This window comes from Rhopalosiphum maidis, chromosome 2 (genome assembly GCF_003676215.2).
Source record: "Rhopalosiphum maidis isolate BTI-1 chromosome 2, ASM367621v3, whole genome shotgun sequence".
Taxonomy (NCBI): Eukaryota; Metazoa; Arthropoda; class Insecta; order Hemiptera; family Aphididae; genus Rhopalosiphum; species Rhopalosiphum maidis.
In genome coordinates, this window is record NC_040878.1 from 83,063,117 (window position 1) to 83,077,771 (window position 14,655).

General features: G+C 25.7%; 2 protein-coding genes across 6 annotated transcripts; both read left to right on the forward strand.

Annotated features, from left to right (window-relative positions):
• Positions 1–494: 494 nt before the first annotated feature.
• LOC113551640 (sialin-like) lies at positions 495–9,290 on the forward strand. Its single transcript, XM_026953996.1, has 8 exons — positions 495–798; positions 4,690–5,180; positions 7,159–7,246; positions 7,321–7,544; positions 7,619–7,771; positions 7,849–7,981; positions 8,044–8,282; positions 8,926–9,290. The coding sequence occupies exons 1-8, from the start codon at positions 783–785 to the stop codon at positions 9,136–9,138; spliced, it is 1,557 nt and encodes a 518-aa protein (XP_026809797.1). The 5' UTR covers positions 495–782; the 3' UTR covers positions 9,139–9,290.
• A 678-nt stretch (positions 9,291–9,968) lies between these two features.
• On the forward strand, positions 9,969–14,242 carry LOC113551641. 5 transcript variants are annotated; one of them, XM_026954000.1, is made up of 9 exons: positions 10,235–10,368; positions 10,426–10,554; positions 10,632–10,769; positions 11,643–12,197; positions 12,404–12,505; positions 13,383–13,520; positions 13,635–13,718; positions 13,799–13,964; positions 14,031–14,242. In XM_026954000.1, the coding sequence occupies exons 3-9, from the start codon at positions 10,727–10,729 to the stop codon at positions 14,122–14,124; spliced, it is 1,182 nt and encodes a 393-aa protein (XP_026809801.1). In that variant the 5' UTR covers positions 10,235–10,368; positions 10,426–10,554; positions 10,632–10,726; the 3' UTR covers positions 14,125–14,242. The 5 variants fall into 5 exon arrangements, with proteins under 5 accessions (XP_026809799.1, XP_026809798.1, XP_026809801.1 ...); XM_026954001.1 differs by having other exon boundaries at positions 10,426–10,548; XM_026953997.1 differs by lacking the exons at positions 10,426–10,554; positions 10,632–10,769 and adding an exon at positions 10,027–10,043 and having other exon boundaries at positions 10,100–10,368.
• The last annotated feature ends 413 nt before the right edge of the window (positions 14,243–14,655 follow it).

Genomic DNA, 14,655 nt, shown 5'->3' on the forward strand with positions numbered 1-14,655 from the left:
CTACATTAAAGAAGAAGAAAAAAGATATTTTTAAGAATATTAATTTAAGACATTTTAAATCTTAAAAACCTATATAATTCCAAATTGGCAAACTTAAATGATTCCGCGTATTTAACGATTAAGAAAATTACAAATATAATTTACTTTACAGATAATCGTTGACCCTTGATAAAATTATCATTCACAGGTTACCAATTTACCATATAAACTGCTATAGGAGGCGGTCTTTCAAAAAATAAAGGTTTCTATATAATTTTAAATTTATTATTTTATATGGTAAGAGTAACAATATTAAAAAGCATTGGATGCATTCGACGTGTTAGTATAATCACCAAAATAACATTTAAATGATATGACTCTAATATTAATTCAGATAAGATGATTGGTATACAAAATAAGAGCGAACTAATCACCCACTCACTCTGTTCGAATAGCACGACCATAGTATTATTTCGTGTCTCAATACAATTAATTGTGAAGAAACGGTCCATTATATTATGTAGATGCAACCGAACTCTACTGCAGATTAACTAAATTATTATAACGGAAACATCTCGCATCGCATCATAAACAAATATAAACGTAGTATAATATTATATTATTTTCACGATTTTCATATACGGTATTACTACTGAAATAAGTCAACTGGGCGAAAAGCTAACGTGGACATTTTCATTTTCTCGAACAAATTACTGCAGTCATCTATACATTATTGTTCAAAATAATAAATTCTTATATTTATACAGACACCAAGAGAACAATATTATATACTAACCGTCACTATGAAATTTAACTCACGTAAGTAAACGTTAACCCCACAAATGTTAATAGCATGTTTCGTCTTATTTATATTAAAATAGGAAACAATGATTTTCTCGTAGTACATATTGTAACTTATTAGGTATATTATAATACAATATTTTTAAGTTTTATTCTAATTAGAAAAATAATTTTTCACTTAATTATGTGAAATAAATAAACAGATACTACATTTTTCTATTATTTATTTATTTATTTAATTTTGTGGCAGTTAAAATGTGAACATTTACGTTTTAGTCATACTTTGATGTCTTGACCGTTAGTATTTCAATAATAAGAATATTTTAATTATTATTTAATTTATTAATGTTGCAACTTAATTAACTAAATTGAATAAAACTTCACAGTAAAATAAAATCTTAAATTTGCACAATCAAGTTTTAAAATAAAAAATTAACGATAAAAATGCAAGCTTTGAATAAACGATAAACACTATACTCGGAATTTCTTTTTACATTTCTTTTTATATTTTACATCTATAAATTTTATTTAAATTATAAGAAATATTATTCTGAGTATCATTTATAGGTGTCTCTCTAATTAACGTTTGTCCACTTATATAAATATGTATATGCATTTTATGTATCTTACCCACATTTTATATAGTTCTTGTGAATGTGTACACATACATATTAATTTTGTGTATTAGTTGTATATTTAAAAATTCTATGAATGATACATTAAACATCATTGATAAATTAAATTAATTTCTGTAACTAAATTGTTAGCAAAATAATTCATAGCATAAATTACAAATAGGTTCTTTATTTAGGTATATTCATTTTTTTTTTAATTTAAAATATGAGTAGTATAGCATAATAATCGTTGTTAGAATAAAAATTAATAACGTCTAAAATCAGATAATAAAATTAAAAATAAGTTATATAAAATACTTATAAATACGTAAATTATGATGTATTTAAACATTTTTGTTAGTCATCAATATATTTTATTTAACGATGTACTACGATTCATAAAAATCGAATAAACTAATTTATAAGCGTATCGTTGTAGAGTTTGATTAGTCATTACTAATTATGGTTTTTACAATAAAAATGATCAATTAAAATAATTTTTTAATTATTATAACTTTAAAATATATCTTATTAAATAAAAGTAAGCAATCATTAAACGTACACAACAATATAACAAACATAGTCACAAATCAGTAATCATAGTAAATGATTGTTGTGGAAAGCAGATTTCAAACTTAATTATCTCTGTTTATCAGTCATTATAATTATAATGTCATACAATAGATTACATTTTTAGTCTTGACATTTTTAATTTAATATCAAACTGTAATTATTCCAGTGCATTTAGTTTTCTCATTGCATGCTTATTATATTCTAGCAAATATATTTTTGTTTTTTAGACTTTTAAATTAAACATGAGTAATTATTATTAATATTGAATAGTACCTAAACACTATTACATTTTACGTAAGGGTTAAAGCGAGGGCAGATAACACACGGGATATTTTTCATTTACCTGTATTAAGTACCTTAAACTTTTCTTGATTAGACTACTGACTATCTATGACAATTTCTTGAACTAAACAAAATGTTGAATATTATGATCAAATATTTGTTTGGTTCTTCTGTTAACTAAACGAAATTTCCGCAAAATAAATGGTCTTATCCGTAAACCTGCTTTTAATATTGATAATATTATTATTATTTCCAACAAGGATCGAACACTTTTGCATGATGTTATCGTGGTTATAATAATTGATGTACATAACCTTAACCCCGTATCCCACGATAATGATACATATTATATTTATATTTATATGTAAAATCATTAAACAATACGATCTAATAGTCTAAATGAAAATGTCGAGGCCAATATTGGCCATACTTTACCTATCAGACTTACAATGTCAAAGCATATATAAAAAAATCACTATGTTAACTAGAGAGGATTATGAGGAATTGAGGACTAAAGATGTTTTGATATTTTAAAGATTTTTCGCTTATATTTATAAGAATGTAAATTAAAAAAAAATATATATATTATTTTGTAGTTATAATGATGTCTAAAGGTGTTTTGTTTTTATTTATATAGGTGCATAGATTTTGTCTAAACCACTTTTTTTCATTCTTAGATCCACCTTTGAATTCAACCACACTTAACAATTTGTATGGATATGATTAACTTACCAATTTTAAATTAAGTTCGTTTAACTATTAATCAACCTTTTTCATTAATAATAACTTAATTCTACCTATTTCGACTTAAAGTATTGTTATTATTAATTATTATTTTTTGTAATTTACTTACAATTAAAAAGTACAATATCAAAATATCAAACTGTTCACGAGAGCTACTTTAAACTTAATACTTATCTAATATCTTTTTTCGTAACGAATGATGTTAATGACTATTAAATCTAAAAATGGACAAAGTTATTCTATCTTGAAATTTATTTTCTGTCCATTGCAAAACTTAACGTAAAAAGCTACATAATAAATAATTTAACATTATAAATAATGTAACATGCAACAATCTCTGGTAAGAACCAAAAGGTTCTACTAATATACATTTTTATGTACTTCTATTTTATTTTTTTTATTCAGTTGAAATTTTTTTGTTCTGAATTATACCCATGTTTTACTGGGAATAATAATTCGATAAAATAAAAGAAAATATATTTTAATGATGCTATACCAAAATATTAAGATGGTCATATTTTTTATTTTGTTAGTTTTTTATGGTACAATAATTTATAATATATAGTGTAATATATAAATACTATTTTATAAGTATAGTTCTATAGTAGGTTCACATAATGAATATAATACAGTAATTTTTGATTAAATAGATAGAATATTAGAATCTATTGATTTTAACTCTATATAGTTAAGGATTAACAGATTCTATTTAGATTAGGTACTGTTAAATAAGATTTTTTTTTTATGTTATGCGAAACTTAACAAATACTTATTATTATAATAGTGACAAGTAATATACTAATACATAGAATATAAATAATTTATATTTGTGAATTGTATTGATTTAACCCCTTGATATCCTGAATAACTTTTTGAATAGTGGCACAAATTAATTGTAGGTGATTTTGAGTTATAATTTATGATAATTTACTTGTATTATATATTTATGTATAAAAATATATTTTCCAAAAATAAATGATTTAACACCTTTTGGTTCTTATCTCACGGTATCTTAACCCTTCTATTCTTTATGCAGAACACACTTGTTAGGTTAATGTATAAAGTGTATATAGTTCAATACAAATAATTAAACTTATGCTATAGTTCAGTTAAATCAATGTTAAATTATAATTTCCTTAATAGTTAACAAACAATATATATACCTAAATATATTTCATTTTAAAAGTTAAAAGTCAACGCATAGATCAAATATTAACTTAATTTAGTTAAAAAGAAGTTCTTTATTTTTATTTTTATTTTTAAATTATCAAGTTAATATTACAATAAATAGTATAAAATACACTATTAACTATTAACGTAACTAGCAGCTGTAGTAGTTAAGGCAATATACGTTTGTATCAATTAAATTATTAAATCAAGGAATATTTGTTTATTTATGTGTAATTAAAATAATTTTATAAACGGTGAGAGTTTAAACAGAAACATATTTAACTACAATATATTTATAGGTTATATGTGTAGAAAAAATTATTTTACGTATTGTTTTTAAACTATCTAGAAGTAACTAAATTGTTACAATAGATCATAAATGCTAGCTTGTTTTGTTTAAAATTATAAAACTAGTTTTAAGTTGAAAAGTTTGAAAAAATTAGCTTTTAAACTACAATTAAATGTAAAAAACCGTTTGCAGTGAAATAATAATTGTACGTTATCGACGTTGTTTGACGTTGTGCAGGACGCGTTTCCCAGAGATGGGTGATGGCCGTGATGGGCATGCTGGGTGTGACGATGGCATACGTAATGCGGGCGTGCCTGGGCATCACGCTCACACAAATGGTGTTGCCCGTGCAGGTGCAAGGGCGACGCAGCGATCCACTGACGGCCGTACAACATGATTACTGCCCGGTGCAGGGGCAACCGCACTCTGCTTCGGCGTCCAACCGGACGTCAGCGGCGGCCGTGGTACCGGCGCAGGGGCACGTGCACGGCGAGCACCCACGGTTCGACTGGGATGAGGAGACGCAGGGAGAGGTGCTGTCGGCGTTCTACTACGGTTACATACTCACGCACCTGCCCGGCGGCGTGCTGTCGCAGAAGTACGGCGGCAAGCACACCATGGGCTTTGGCATACTGTGCACGGCCATATTCACGCTGATGACGCCGTTTGTGGCGCACATCGGGTCCAGGTCGCTGACCATCCTACGGTTTATCGAAGGACTCGGCGAGGTAACGCGAACAATAATGATATTCTCACCTCTGTCGTTCGTATTGAGGTATTGTGATGTTTGATATTGTGACAGCGAGGTTGGGGAAGTTGGCTGTTGTTATATTACATAGACATGTCAAGTTGACACGATCGTATTAACTCGTTGACTCGAATCAATATAGAAGAATGTAAAGTTAAAAGTTACTTAACTTTTTATTTTCAACTCGGTTAAAAATCAGATACATTTTGATAGATCTAAATAATTTTCAGTACTTAACATACTGTGAAATACGTAAATTTGATATACCCACAAAAACAAATGTATATAGTAAAAATAATACATAATAAGAACATGGACGCAATCCAGCGGTAGACAAATCAATAGACGTTATTTATAATTTATATATTTATGTAATATAGCCAATACAAGTATATAATTTTATTTATTTATTTTTGGTTATTTAATTTGTTAAGACATCACGATATCGATATTTCTTTGAACAAAATTATCGGGAAGTGTTGAGATATTTTAAATTAATGTTTTTGATTGAGATATTGTTTTCTTCGTGGAAATGTATATATATTATTTCGTTTTCAATGAGAACTAGGGCACCTATTCGACACTTTTTAAGTTCAAAATTTAGTACTTATAATACATATAGGACATAGGTAGGTAATATTATAAATATTTACAATTGTTTATTTACCCTTTTTTTTTTTATTAAAATATAATAATTTATTAAAAAACCAAAAATATTTTAAATATACGAAGAGAACAAATAACTTAACGTCAGTATAAAATTAATTAATTGATTAGTATATCTACATATTAAGAAACATTTTAACTTGTTAGAGGTTGGAAGTTACTTTAAAAAAAAGTGAAACTTTTAATAAAAGTAATTCAAATTTTAACTTGTCAATGTTCAGCTTTGCATATTATAACATATTAATGTACATGGAGGTTATTTGAAGGTTTAAAAATTCAAATGAGCAATATTGTCAAATATTATTCCTTTTAAATATTATTGATATAATAATATAACATAATTAAATATGAAGGTTTCTGAATAATATCCCACAATATATAATATAAAACGAATTATTGTTGTTTTTTAATAAAATATTAATAAATTGTATACAATATTTTGAACTATCACCTATTTAATATTCTACAAACTTCACAATGACGCATTTATACCTATTTATCAAGAATATACTCGTATATTATAATATGCACTTCATTATCCATTATCAATTATTATAAATGTGTAAATAATTAACAATTAAACTGAATAGTCCGGTATCTACCTTTTTCTTTATTTAAAATAATTAATGGCTTGTGATATAATTTTATGTTAGAATATGTATCATAATTTAGTAAACAACTTATTGTATAAATTCTAAAATAAAGAGTATTATCTTTGTATAACACTTTTAATAAATTAAAAAAATAATATAAAGCGTACCATATCTATACACGAGTTTACATATTTTATACGAATGAGTAACTAGCAAGGCAGTAACCACTATAATTATTAGTGACATAGGCATACACCCTACGTATGTATTTAATAATATACTGGTGATATGTTATATGATTCATATTTTTATAAAAAAAATTCTTAATATGGTTCTATTTCATATTTTCTGTTATATTGACATAAAGACCGATGACAACAATAGTCGGTGTAAGACCCCTGAAAAAAATCTTGATATGCGCCTTCAGTAATTATATAAGCCATACGATATTTTGGTTACAATTTTGCATATATTTACTAAAAATCGTAAAAATACCTTATTAATTTTTATACCGAACGAATAATTGCAAATTAGTTGGTGACTATTTAAATTTATAATTTTTTTTCGGAACGTTTATTGTAAACCGAGTTTGATTTTCTTATTCTAGTACTAATTTTGTAAATACATAATGTATTATAATTTTCTATTCACACTCGGTTGTACCTAAATACATAGTACGTTTATTTTTTTTCCATTTAGGGCATGACGTTTCCAGCGCTTTGCACGCTCCTAGCGCAGTGGGCGCCGCCCAAAGAAAAAGGAAAGTTTGCCACGCTGGTATTTGCAGGTAACGCGTATACACGAAATAAAAATTACAGTAGGTACACGTGCGATAACTTACTTGTATAACTTTGTACATAGGTGCGCAAATCGGTAATATTCTGTCAAACTTCTTGAGTGGGTTTATCATGAGGTACATACCCGGTGGTTGGCCGAACGTCTTTTACTTTTTCGGTATTGTTTCAATTATTTGGTTTATACTTTGGTGCATGTTTGTCTTCAATGATCCAAATGCTCATCCATTCATTTCGGACGAAGAGCGCGCCTACTTAAAAAAATCCATCGGAAGACTAGAAAGAAAGAAGGTTTGGACAGATTTTTAATCAGACCTTCTCTATTATAACAAAATATGAACTATGATATTAATTTATGTGTACAGGATCTGACACCTACACCTTGGAAATCCATAATAACCTCTATGCCTGTTTGGGCTCTAGTCATCGCTGGAGCAGGACATGATTGGGGCGCTTTTACTTTAATCAGTGATCTTCCAAAGTATATGAATGATGTATTGCACTTTTCTGTGACGGAAGTAAGTCAAAAACAAAAACTTTATGCTAATTACTAGGTACAGTTGTTTATATTAATTAAAAATATTTATGTTATTAGAACGGTTTTTTGTCATCAATCCCATTTCTTGCTCAATGGGTCACATCAGTCGCTGCAAGTATATTAGCAGATAATCTAATAAGTAAAGGAACGATGAGTGTTACAAATGTCCGAAAAATATATGCCATAATAGGTATAAACGCCGAGTAAAAATATCTCTATGTAAAAATAATTTAAAATTGGATATACTTTCAGGAAATCTTGGTCCCGCTATGGGAGTGATGTGTGCTTCATTTGTCGGATGTAATAAAATCCTTGCAACATTGTGTTTTACCTTGGGCGTAGCCCTTATGGGATTCTGCTATCCTAGTTTACGTGTTAACTCACTTGATTTGTCACCCAATTATTCAGCTACACTAATGGGATTGGTAAATGGTATTGGATGTTTGTCAGGTATGGCCACTCCATACCTTGTAGGAATCCTTACACCAAATGTAAGTTTATGTATTCATCATTATAAATTAAATAATAATTAGCAATAATTTTAATTTATTTACTTTACTTATATTTGTATAATGCAAATACTAGGTAAATGCACAATACTTATTTACATGCATATTTATAAATAGTATGATTTGTTCTAGTTCTCAAAAATATTTTTCTATATTATTTCATATTACTTTAATTAGTTGATTTTATATTTACAATTCAGGAAATTATCTAAGCATAACAGTTAGTAGATTTGATATAAACTTTATTCATATTATTTTATAATGATTCAATAAACCTTAGTATCGGATGATATTATTTAAATTTCATTTTTATGATTCAATTTTTCACTCTTTTAAATATGTTTAAAAAAACATATAACAGTAGTACTGACATTATGACCTGTGAATATATCATGTCATCTTGTTCAAATATTTTTTTAAGAAAAAAGTTAAAATAAGTCAATTTTTTAAGGACATTTAGTCGCCACAAGGTTTTTTTTTATAGTAAGTAACCATATAACCATATAGGTACCTGAATATTTTGATTTTCTTAATACTTATTCCAGATCAACAGTTATCCAGTGCATATTATTATCCTATTTAGTATTAGAAAAAACATACTTAATATTTATTTTTTTAATTTTAGAGAACCGTTTTAGAATGGCGTTTGGTATTTTGGATCATGGTGATAATAATGATATCAACGTCTATTATCTTTGTGTTTTTTGGATCTGGTAATGTGCAGCCATGGGATGACATAAAACAATATCGTCTAAGTGAAAATGAAAAAGAAAATAAAGATGGCGAATCAAATGGGATACAATTGAAATCAATAGAAGATGGTAAAACATCAAAATAGTTTGATTCGCAATCTGACTACATACTAACAAAACCGCCAAAACCATCCTAAACATTGTAAATATAAATACATTTTACCTATTAATTTAGTTATTAAACTTTTGTTTTTCTAATTATTTTAAAAATGTACTGTTATCTGTTGAAATAATAAAGAAATTGTATTTGTGTACAAAATACATCATTATTTATGTATTCTAATAAAATAAACAAATTATTTTTGTAAATTATTATGTTATTTGGATTTTATTTAAAAAACAAATCTAAATACCACGAAACTAATGATATTATTATATCTTTATACTATATTAACTAATCAGTCTGAACTCGATATTACTTTACTTAAATGAAGTATTTTGATATTAATTATTACGTACACACAACAGACCAAGTCGATTTATATTTACTCGTTTCTCGTATGTGTGTCTTGTAATGGTATCTTTCTTTGTTAACTGTTTTATATAATTGATGAATAAATAATATTGTGACAAACAGCTCTCATCAATTTCTATGTTTCGAACGGAAAAAAGGTATCTATGGTATACTAAACATATCATTATAGATCGCACCATTCGCACCTACTTGTAACCACTCAGAAGCTGAGAATTTGATTGTTCCGCTTACTATTGTATTGGTCACAATCACTGATATGGATGTGGTACAAATATGCCTAGTGGAAGTGCGATAGGTATATAATAGTTATAATAATACGTACTTATAGACAACTGCTTTATCATTTATTTTTTATTTATTTTTTATTAAGCAATAAGCAATTAGTAATTATAATACAAGATGAATCAACTAAAATATTATAGTCTTTTAAGTCAGATGAGCATACACGCTATACCTACGTAATTATACTATAGACCTACACGTAGTCCACTAAATGTACTTCAGAGTGTTGATAAGGTCTCAAGCAGTATTTTAGGTACCTATTCACGATCATATATTTTATACTTTTTCAGTGGTTTCAAACACAGTCGTTAATCTATAATGGACGTTATACGATACGACTGCGCTCCGGAGCGTTCCCTTATAATAGTGACGATACTTTATACTACAGCACTGACGGTGTCTACTTCCAATCAAAATGCATTGGTACAGAAATCTACGTGTGACCCATTGATTCCATTCGGCGAATGCCTAATGGGCGAATATGAAGGTCAACACCAAGTAAATTCGAACACCACGTATTTACAATATTCGATTTCATTCATTGTTACGTTACTTGCAGGTATGTATGCATTAAATTAAATAATTAAAAATGTATGTATGAATCAGTCGATTTCAGATTTGCATATTGTATACAATCGTAAAGTCGGATTTTCGGCTTACATACAATGGGTAGAAAAAGGCGGGGGTAATTAGATTAAAAATTCCCCCAAGTATACATCATGTTCAGTAATTTATCAAAGTATAAGTATATCAAAATTTGAACTACCTATATGAAAATAAAGATTTTAAAACAATATATTTATTATGTTTCTATAATTTTAGATTTAAAGTTGAAATTTGTTATTATTATTTTATTTTCCGGAACACTGACATCAATTGTCACATAACTTTGTATGAGTTATTTATCATTTAAATAAATGTTATCTAGTTACCTAACTCTCAGAAAATGTTTATACATAAGTGAGTGCTTCTACTGCTTCTTAAAATAATTTATCTTGAATAATTTAACTGATCGCTAACACAAACAATAAATACAGAACTATATCTAGCATTAGAGATCGAAGTGAGACAAATTATATATAAAAAATAAATTTTATATGAATTTAGATTGTGAGCGAAGCGATTAATGTAGTCATTTTACAAAGACGCGCGCGTGTGTGTGTGTGTGTGTGTGTTTTATGTCTATGTAGATACGATAATAATATTTAAAATAATATAAAGTGAATTGTTGATTATTCGCACTACGGACTTGGAACTTTTTTTAAAAAATATTATATTTCTGTATTTCTGAATTTTAAATTTAAATTAATTATATTACATAATATGAAAAATATATATATATTTATTACTTACACGTTACGTGTATAACACATAGTTTTATTTTTTATTTTATAAAATATTTCAATTTACGTTAATTGTGTATTTTTATTGGTTGTTTGATTATCCGCACCACCGCCGGTCCCAATTGATGCGGATAATCGACGCTCCACTGTACAGTTATACAGTTAATATAGGTATTTCATAAAATATACATCTTTTAATTATTATTTAATATAATCAATTTTATTAAGTATTGAGTAAGGAGTAACACATTTATTCCAATTTAAAAGTATTATTAATGTGTTCAAATTAGTTTTACCTTTTACGTTACGGCTCCAATTATTTACCATTTAAAATTATCCATCTTATTTTCTACAAAATATTACGATATCTCACTCAAATACTTATAGGTAAATACTTGTAATTTAAATGTAGAAATTTAATGTTTTAACTTATAAAAAATACACAAATGCACTAAAAAATAATACATTTATTGACGTATCTTTATTTTAGGAGCATGGAGCGACAGTCATGGCAGAAGACGTAAACCTTTGATTTTCTTATCAATTATTGGACAAATTTTAACGGATGGATTATATTTTATGAATCATTTTTGGTTTTGGCCTTCAATATTTAATATAATCTTTACATCAATTATTCCTGGATTATACGTTGGTAGAAATATGTTTTGGGTTGGTATAATGTCTCATGTATCGGAAAATTCAAAATTTGAAGGTAGAACTCTGAAACATGGGATTATTATTGCAACATATACCTTTAGTTTGTTAATAGGGTGGGGTTTAATAGCAATTTTAAAAAAATGCACAGACCATTTACATCAATATTTATTATTTGTGGTACCGATATTGTTTAATTTGTTCGCCATATTGATTGGCCATTTGTATCTTGATGATAATTCTGATACTTATGATAGCGATATCATATGGTTGAGACCAAACTCTGTATTCAAAAGTTTCATTGATTTATTTAATAACAAATTTAAAGGATTTTCTATTGTACTAGCAACATTAATAATATGCCAATCAATCATAGTAGCAAGAATTGGAAGTAAGTTTATTATAATAAAGTATTTTTTTTTTTTTTAGTTTGATTTAGTATATTATACCTTATATATATAGGTAATACATATTATGTAGATGTATATGTGTATATAATATGTATAATATATATGTATTATATATACATATATAATGAATAATAAATATAATAATATTTATAATGTACTTTTCTACGCCATTAAATAAATATTTCAGGTGAATATGAAATAATAATGCAGTATATAAGTAAATCGTTTATGTGGTATAATGATGACTATATTTATTTTAGTGTTATCAAAATGTTGGCGATAATTTTTGGTAATTATCATTTTTTTTTTTTTATAAGTTTATGTGCAATATAAGGTTTTTAGAAAAATATATCGTGTATAATAAAAGAAGAAAAAACATATTATATCTGAAACACCTATAATACTGACTCACAGATAGTATTCACAACAAATAACTTACTATTTAATAATAATAAATATATCGCAACAACAAGTATAATATTGTATAATGTTTAATCTATGCTCTACAGCCATTTTATTCAAATTATTACATTGTTGAACTTTATAGATGATGTAGAAACTAAATAGGTAATGTTAATTTATTTTTAAACACTCTTACAATTGACTTAAATTTTATAATTTCATGGATTTAGTTTTTCGTAAACTCATTAGCATAACACTTTTATATATTATAGATGACAAAAACATAAGATTGTTATGCAATAATTCTAAATATATTATTAAAAAGTAAATTTTTTTACTCCAAAAATATTAAATAAACGATTAAAATTTACTAAATAATTTTGAAAAATATGTACGTACTTTCATATAATGTTATTATAGTTACAATTTAGGAATATTGTTGTTACTCCAAACTAATTTATATTTCTATAATCTAAAACTATGTATTTTTTCTAGTTGAAAACGTATAGACTCACAAATTTACTGTACAATTTACGACTATAAATTATGTAATAAATGTTTTTTTTCCTATATGTTTATATTGAGGATATTTTTAATTATTAAATTTAAATTTACTATAATAATAAATTACTTACTTATTTATATGTTTTTTTTAAAAACTGTTAATACTTATACGTAAATATGTAATAATATGCGTTATTTGAATTTACGCATTCAAGTGTTATGTTTACTTTATTTACTAAAATATATTAATTTTATTTTAGGTACTATGTTTTCAGTATTTGTGTTAAGTTACAATTTGAAAATAAATGACTTTGTTATTGGCATTTCAGCTTGCATTATTTATATCATTGCTACAGTTTTATATATTATTTCAAGTGAACTTTGGCAAATTCTTCTTAGTAAATATTATATAATATAATCAATATTTTAATTTTATAATTTTTATTGATATTATCAAAATATTTACATGATATTGCATCGAGCTTAAATAATAATTCTTATTCTCTTTATAGTTGCCATTATTTATTTATGTCATGGTAGTGCTGTAACTATTACATTGTCATTAACATCTAAAATTATGGATAACAATCATCTTGGTATAGATACATTGTTATATTTTAAAATGTATTAATTATTAGAAAACTGTTATTAAAATTATAATTATTATTTTTATTAGGACGATTTTATTCCATTCAAACCTGTATGAACTCTGTATTAACATTTGGTTTAGTTACGGCATACGAGACCGCAACTGATAATATATCTTATACTAAATTTAGTCATTTTTGTTTAATGATTTTGATGTATATTATTCTGACTATACCTATTTTATTTGTGTTTATGTGAGTAATGCTTTATCCAAAAAAATAATATTTTTTACTAATAAACTTAAATGCACTAATTTTTAGAACTCTATATTCTAAGTACAAAAATTTCTGGGGAAGGGATGCTGCAAGAACATTAAGAACAAGACAACAGTCTATATATGCTATTAGTACCTAATTTATTTATTCTATAATTCTTAGTAATGTTATATAAGATTATAAATAAGCTTTTTATAATATTGTATTTTATTTAATTATATTTATTGGTTTGAATATCAATGAAAATTGCTATTGTATTTAAGTGTTAAATTTTTTGTTAAGATGTTGTTAACAAGTTGTATACTAATATATAATATACATACAACATGTAGTCATGTAAATTATTAGAATAAATGTACTTATTTAAATAATTTTAGCTTTTTAATTTTGAACACTTTTATAACGTAGATAGGAAATAATATATTTGAATAATATACTGAATATAACTGCCAACATCTTCAGTTTAAATAAATAGGATTAGTTTAGTTTTCTTAACTAATTAATTTTAATTTACTAGTTATATAATAGGTTATATAATAATTATTGTATAGTACTATTTTATATGTAATACCTAAATAATTGCGTATTATTAGTTAAAAATAATGTTATAATTTATTGATGTAAACGAAAATATATTATGTCTTATTGTTTATATTATTATATTATGTAT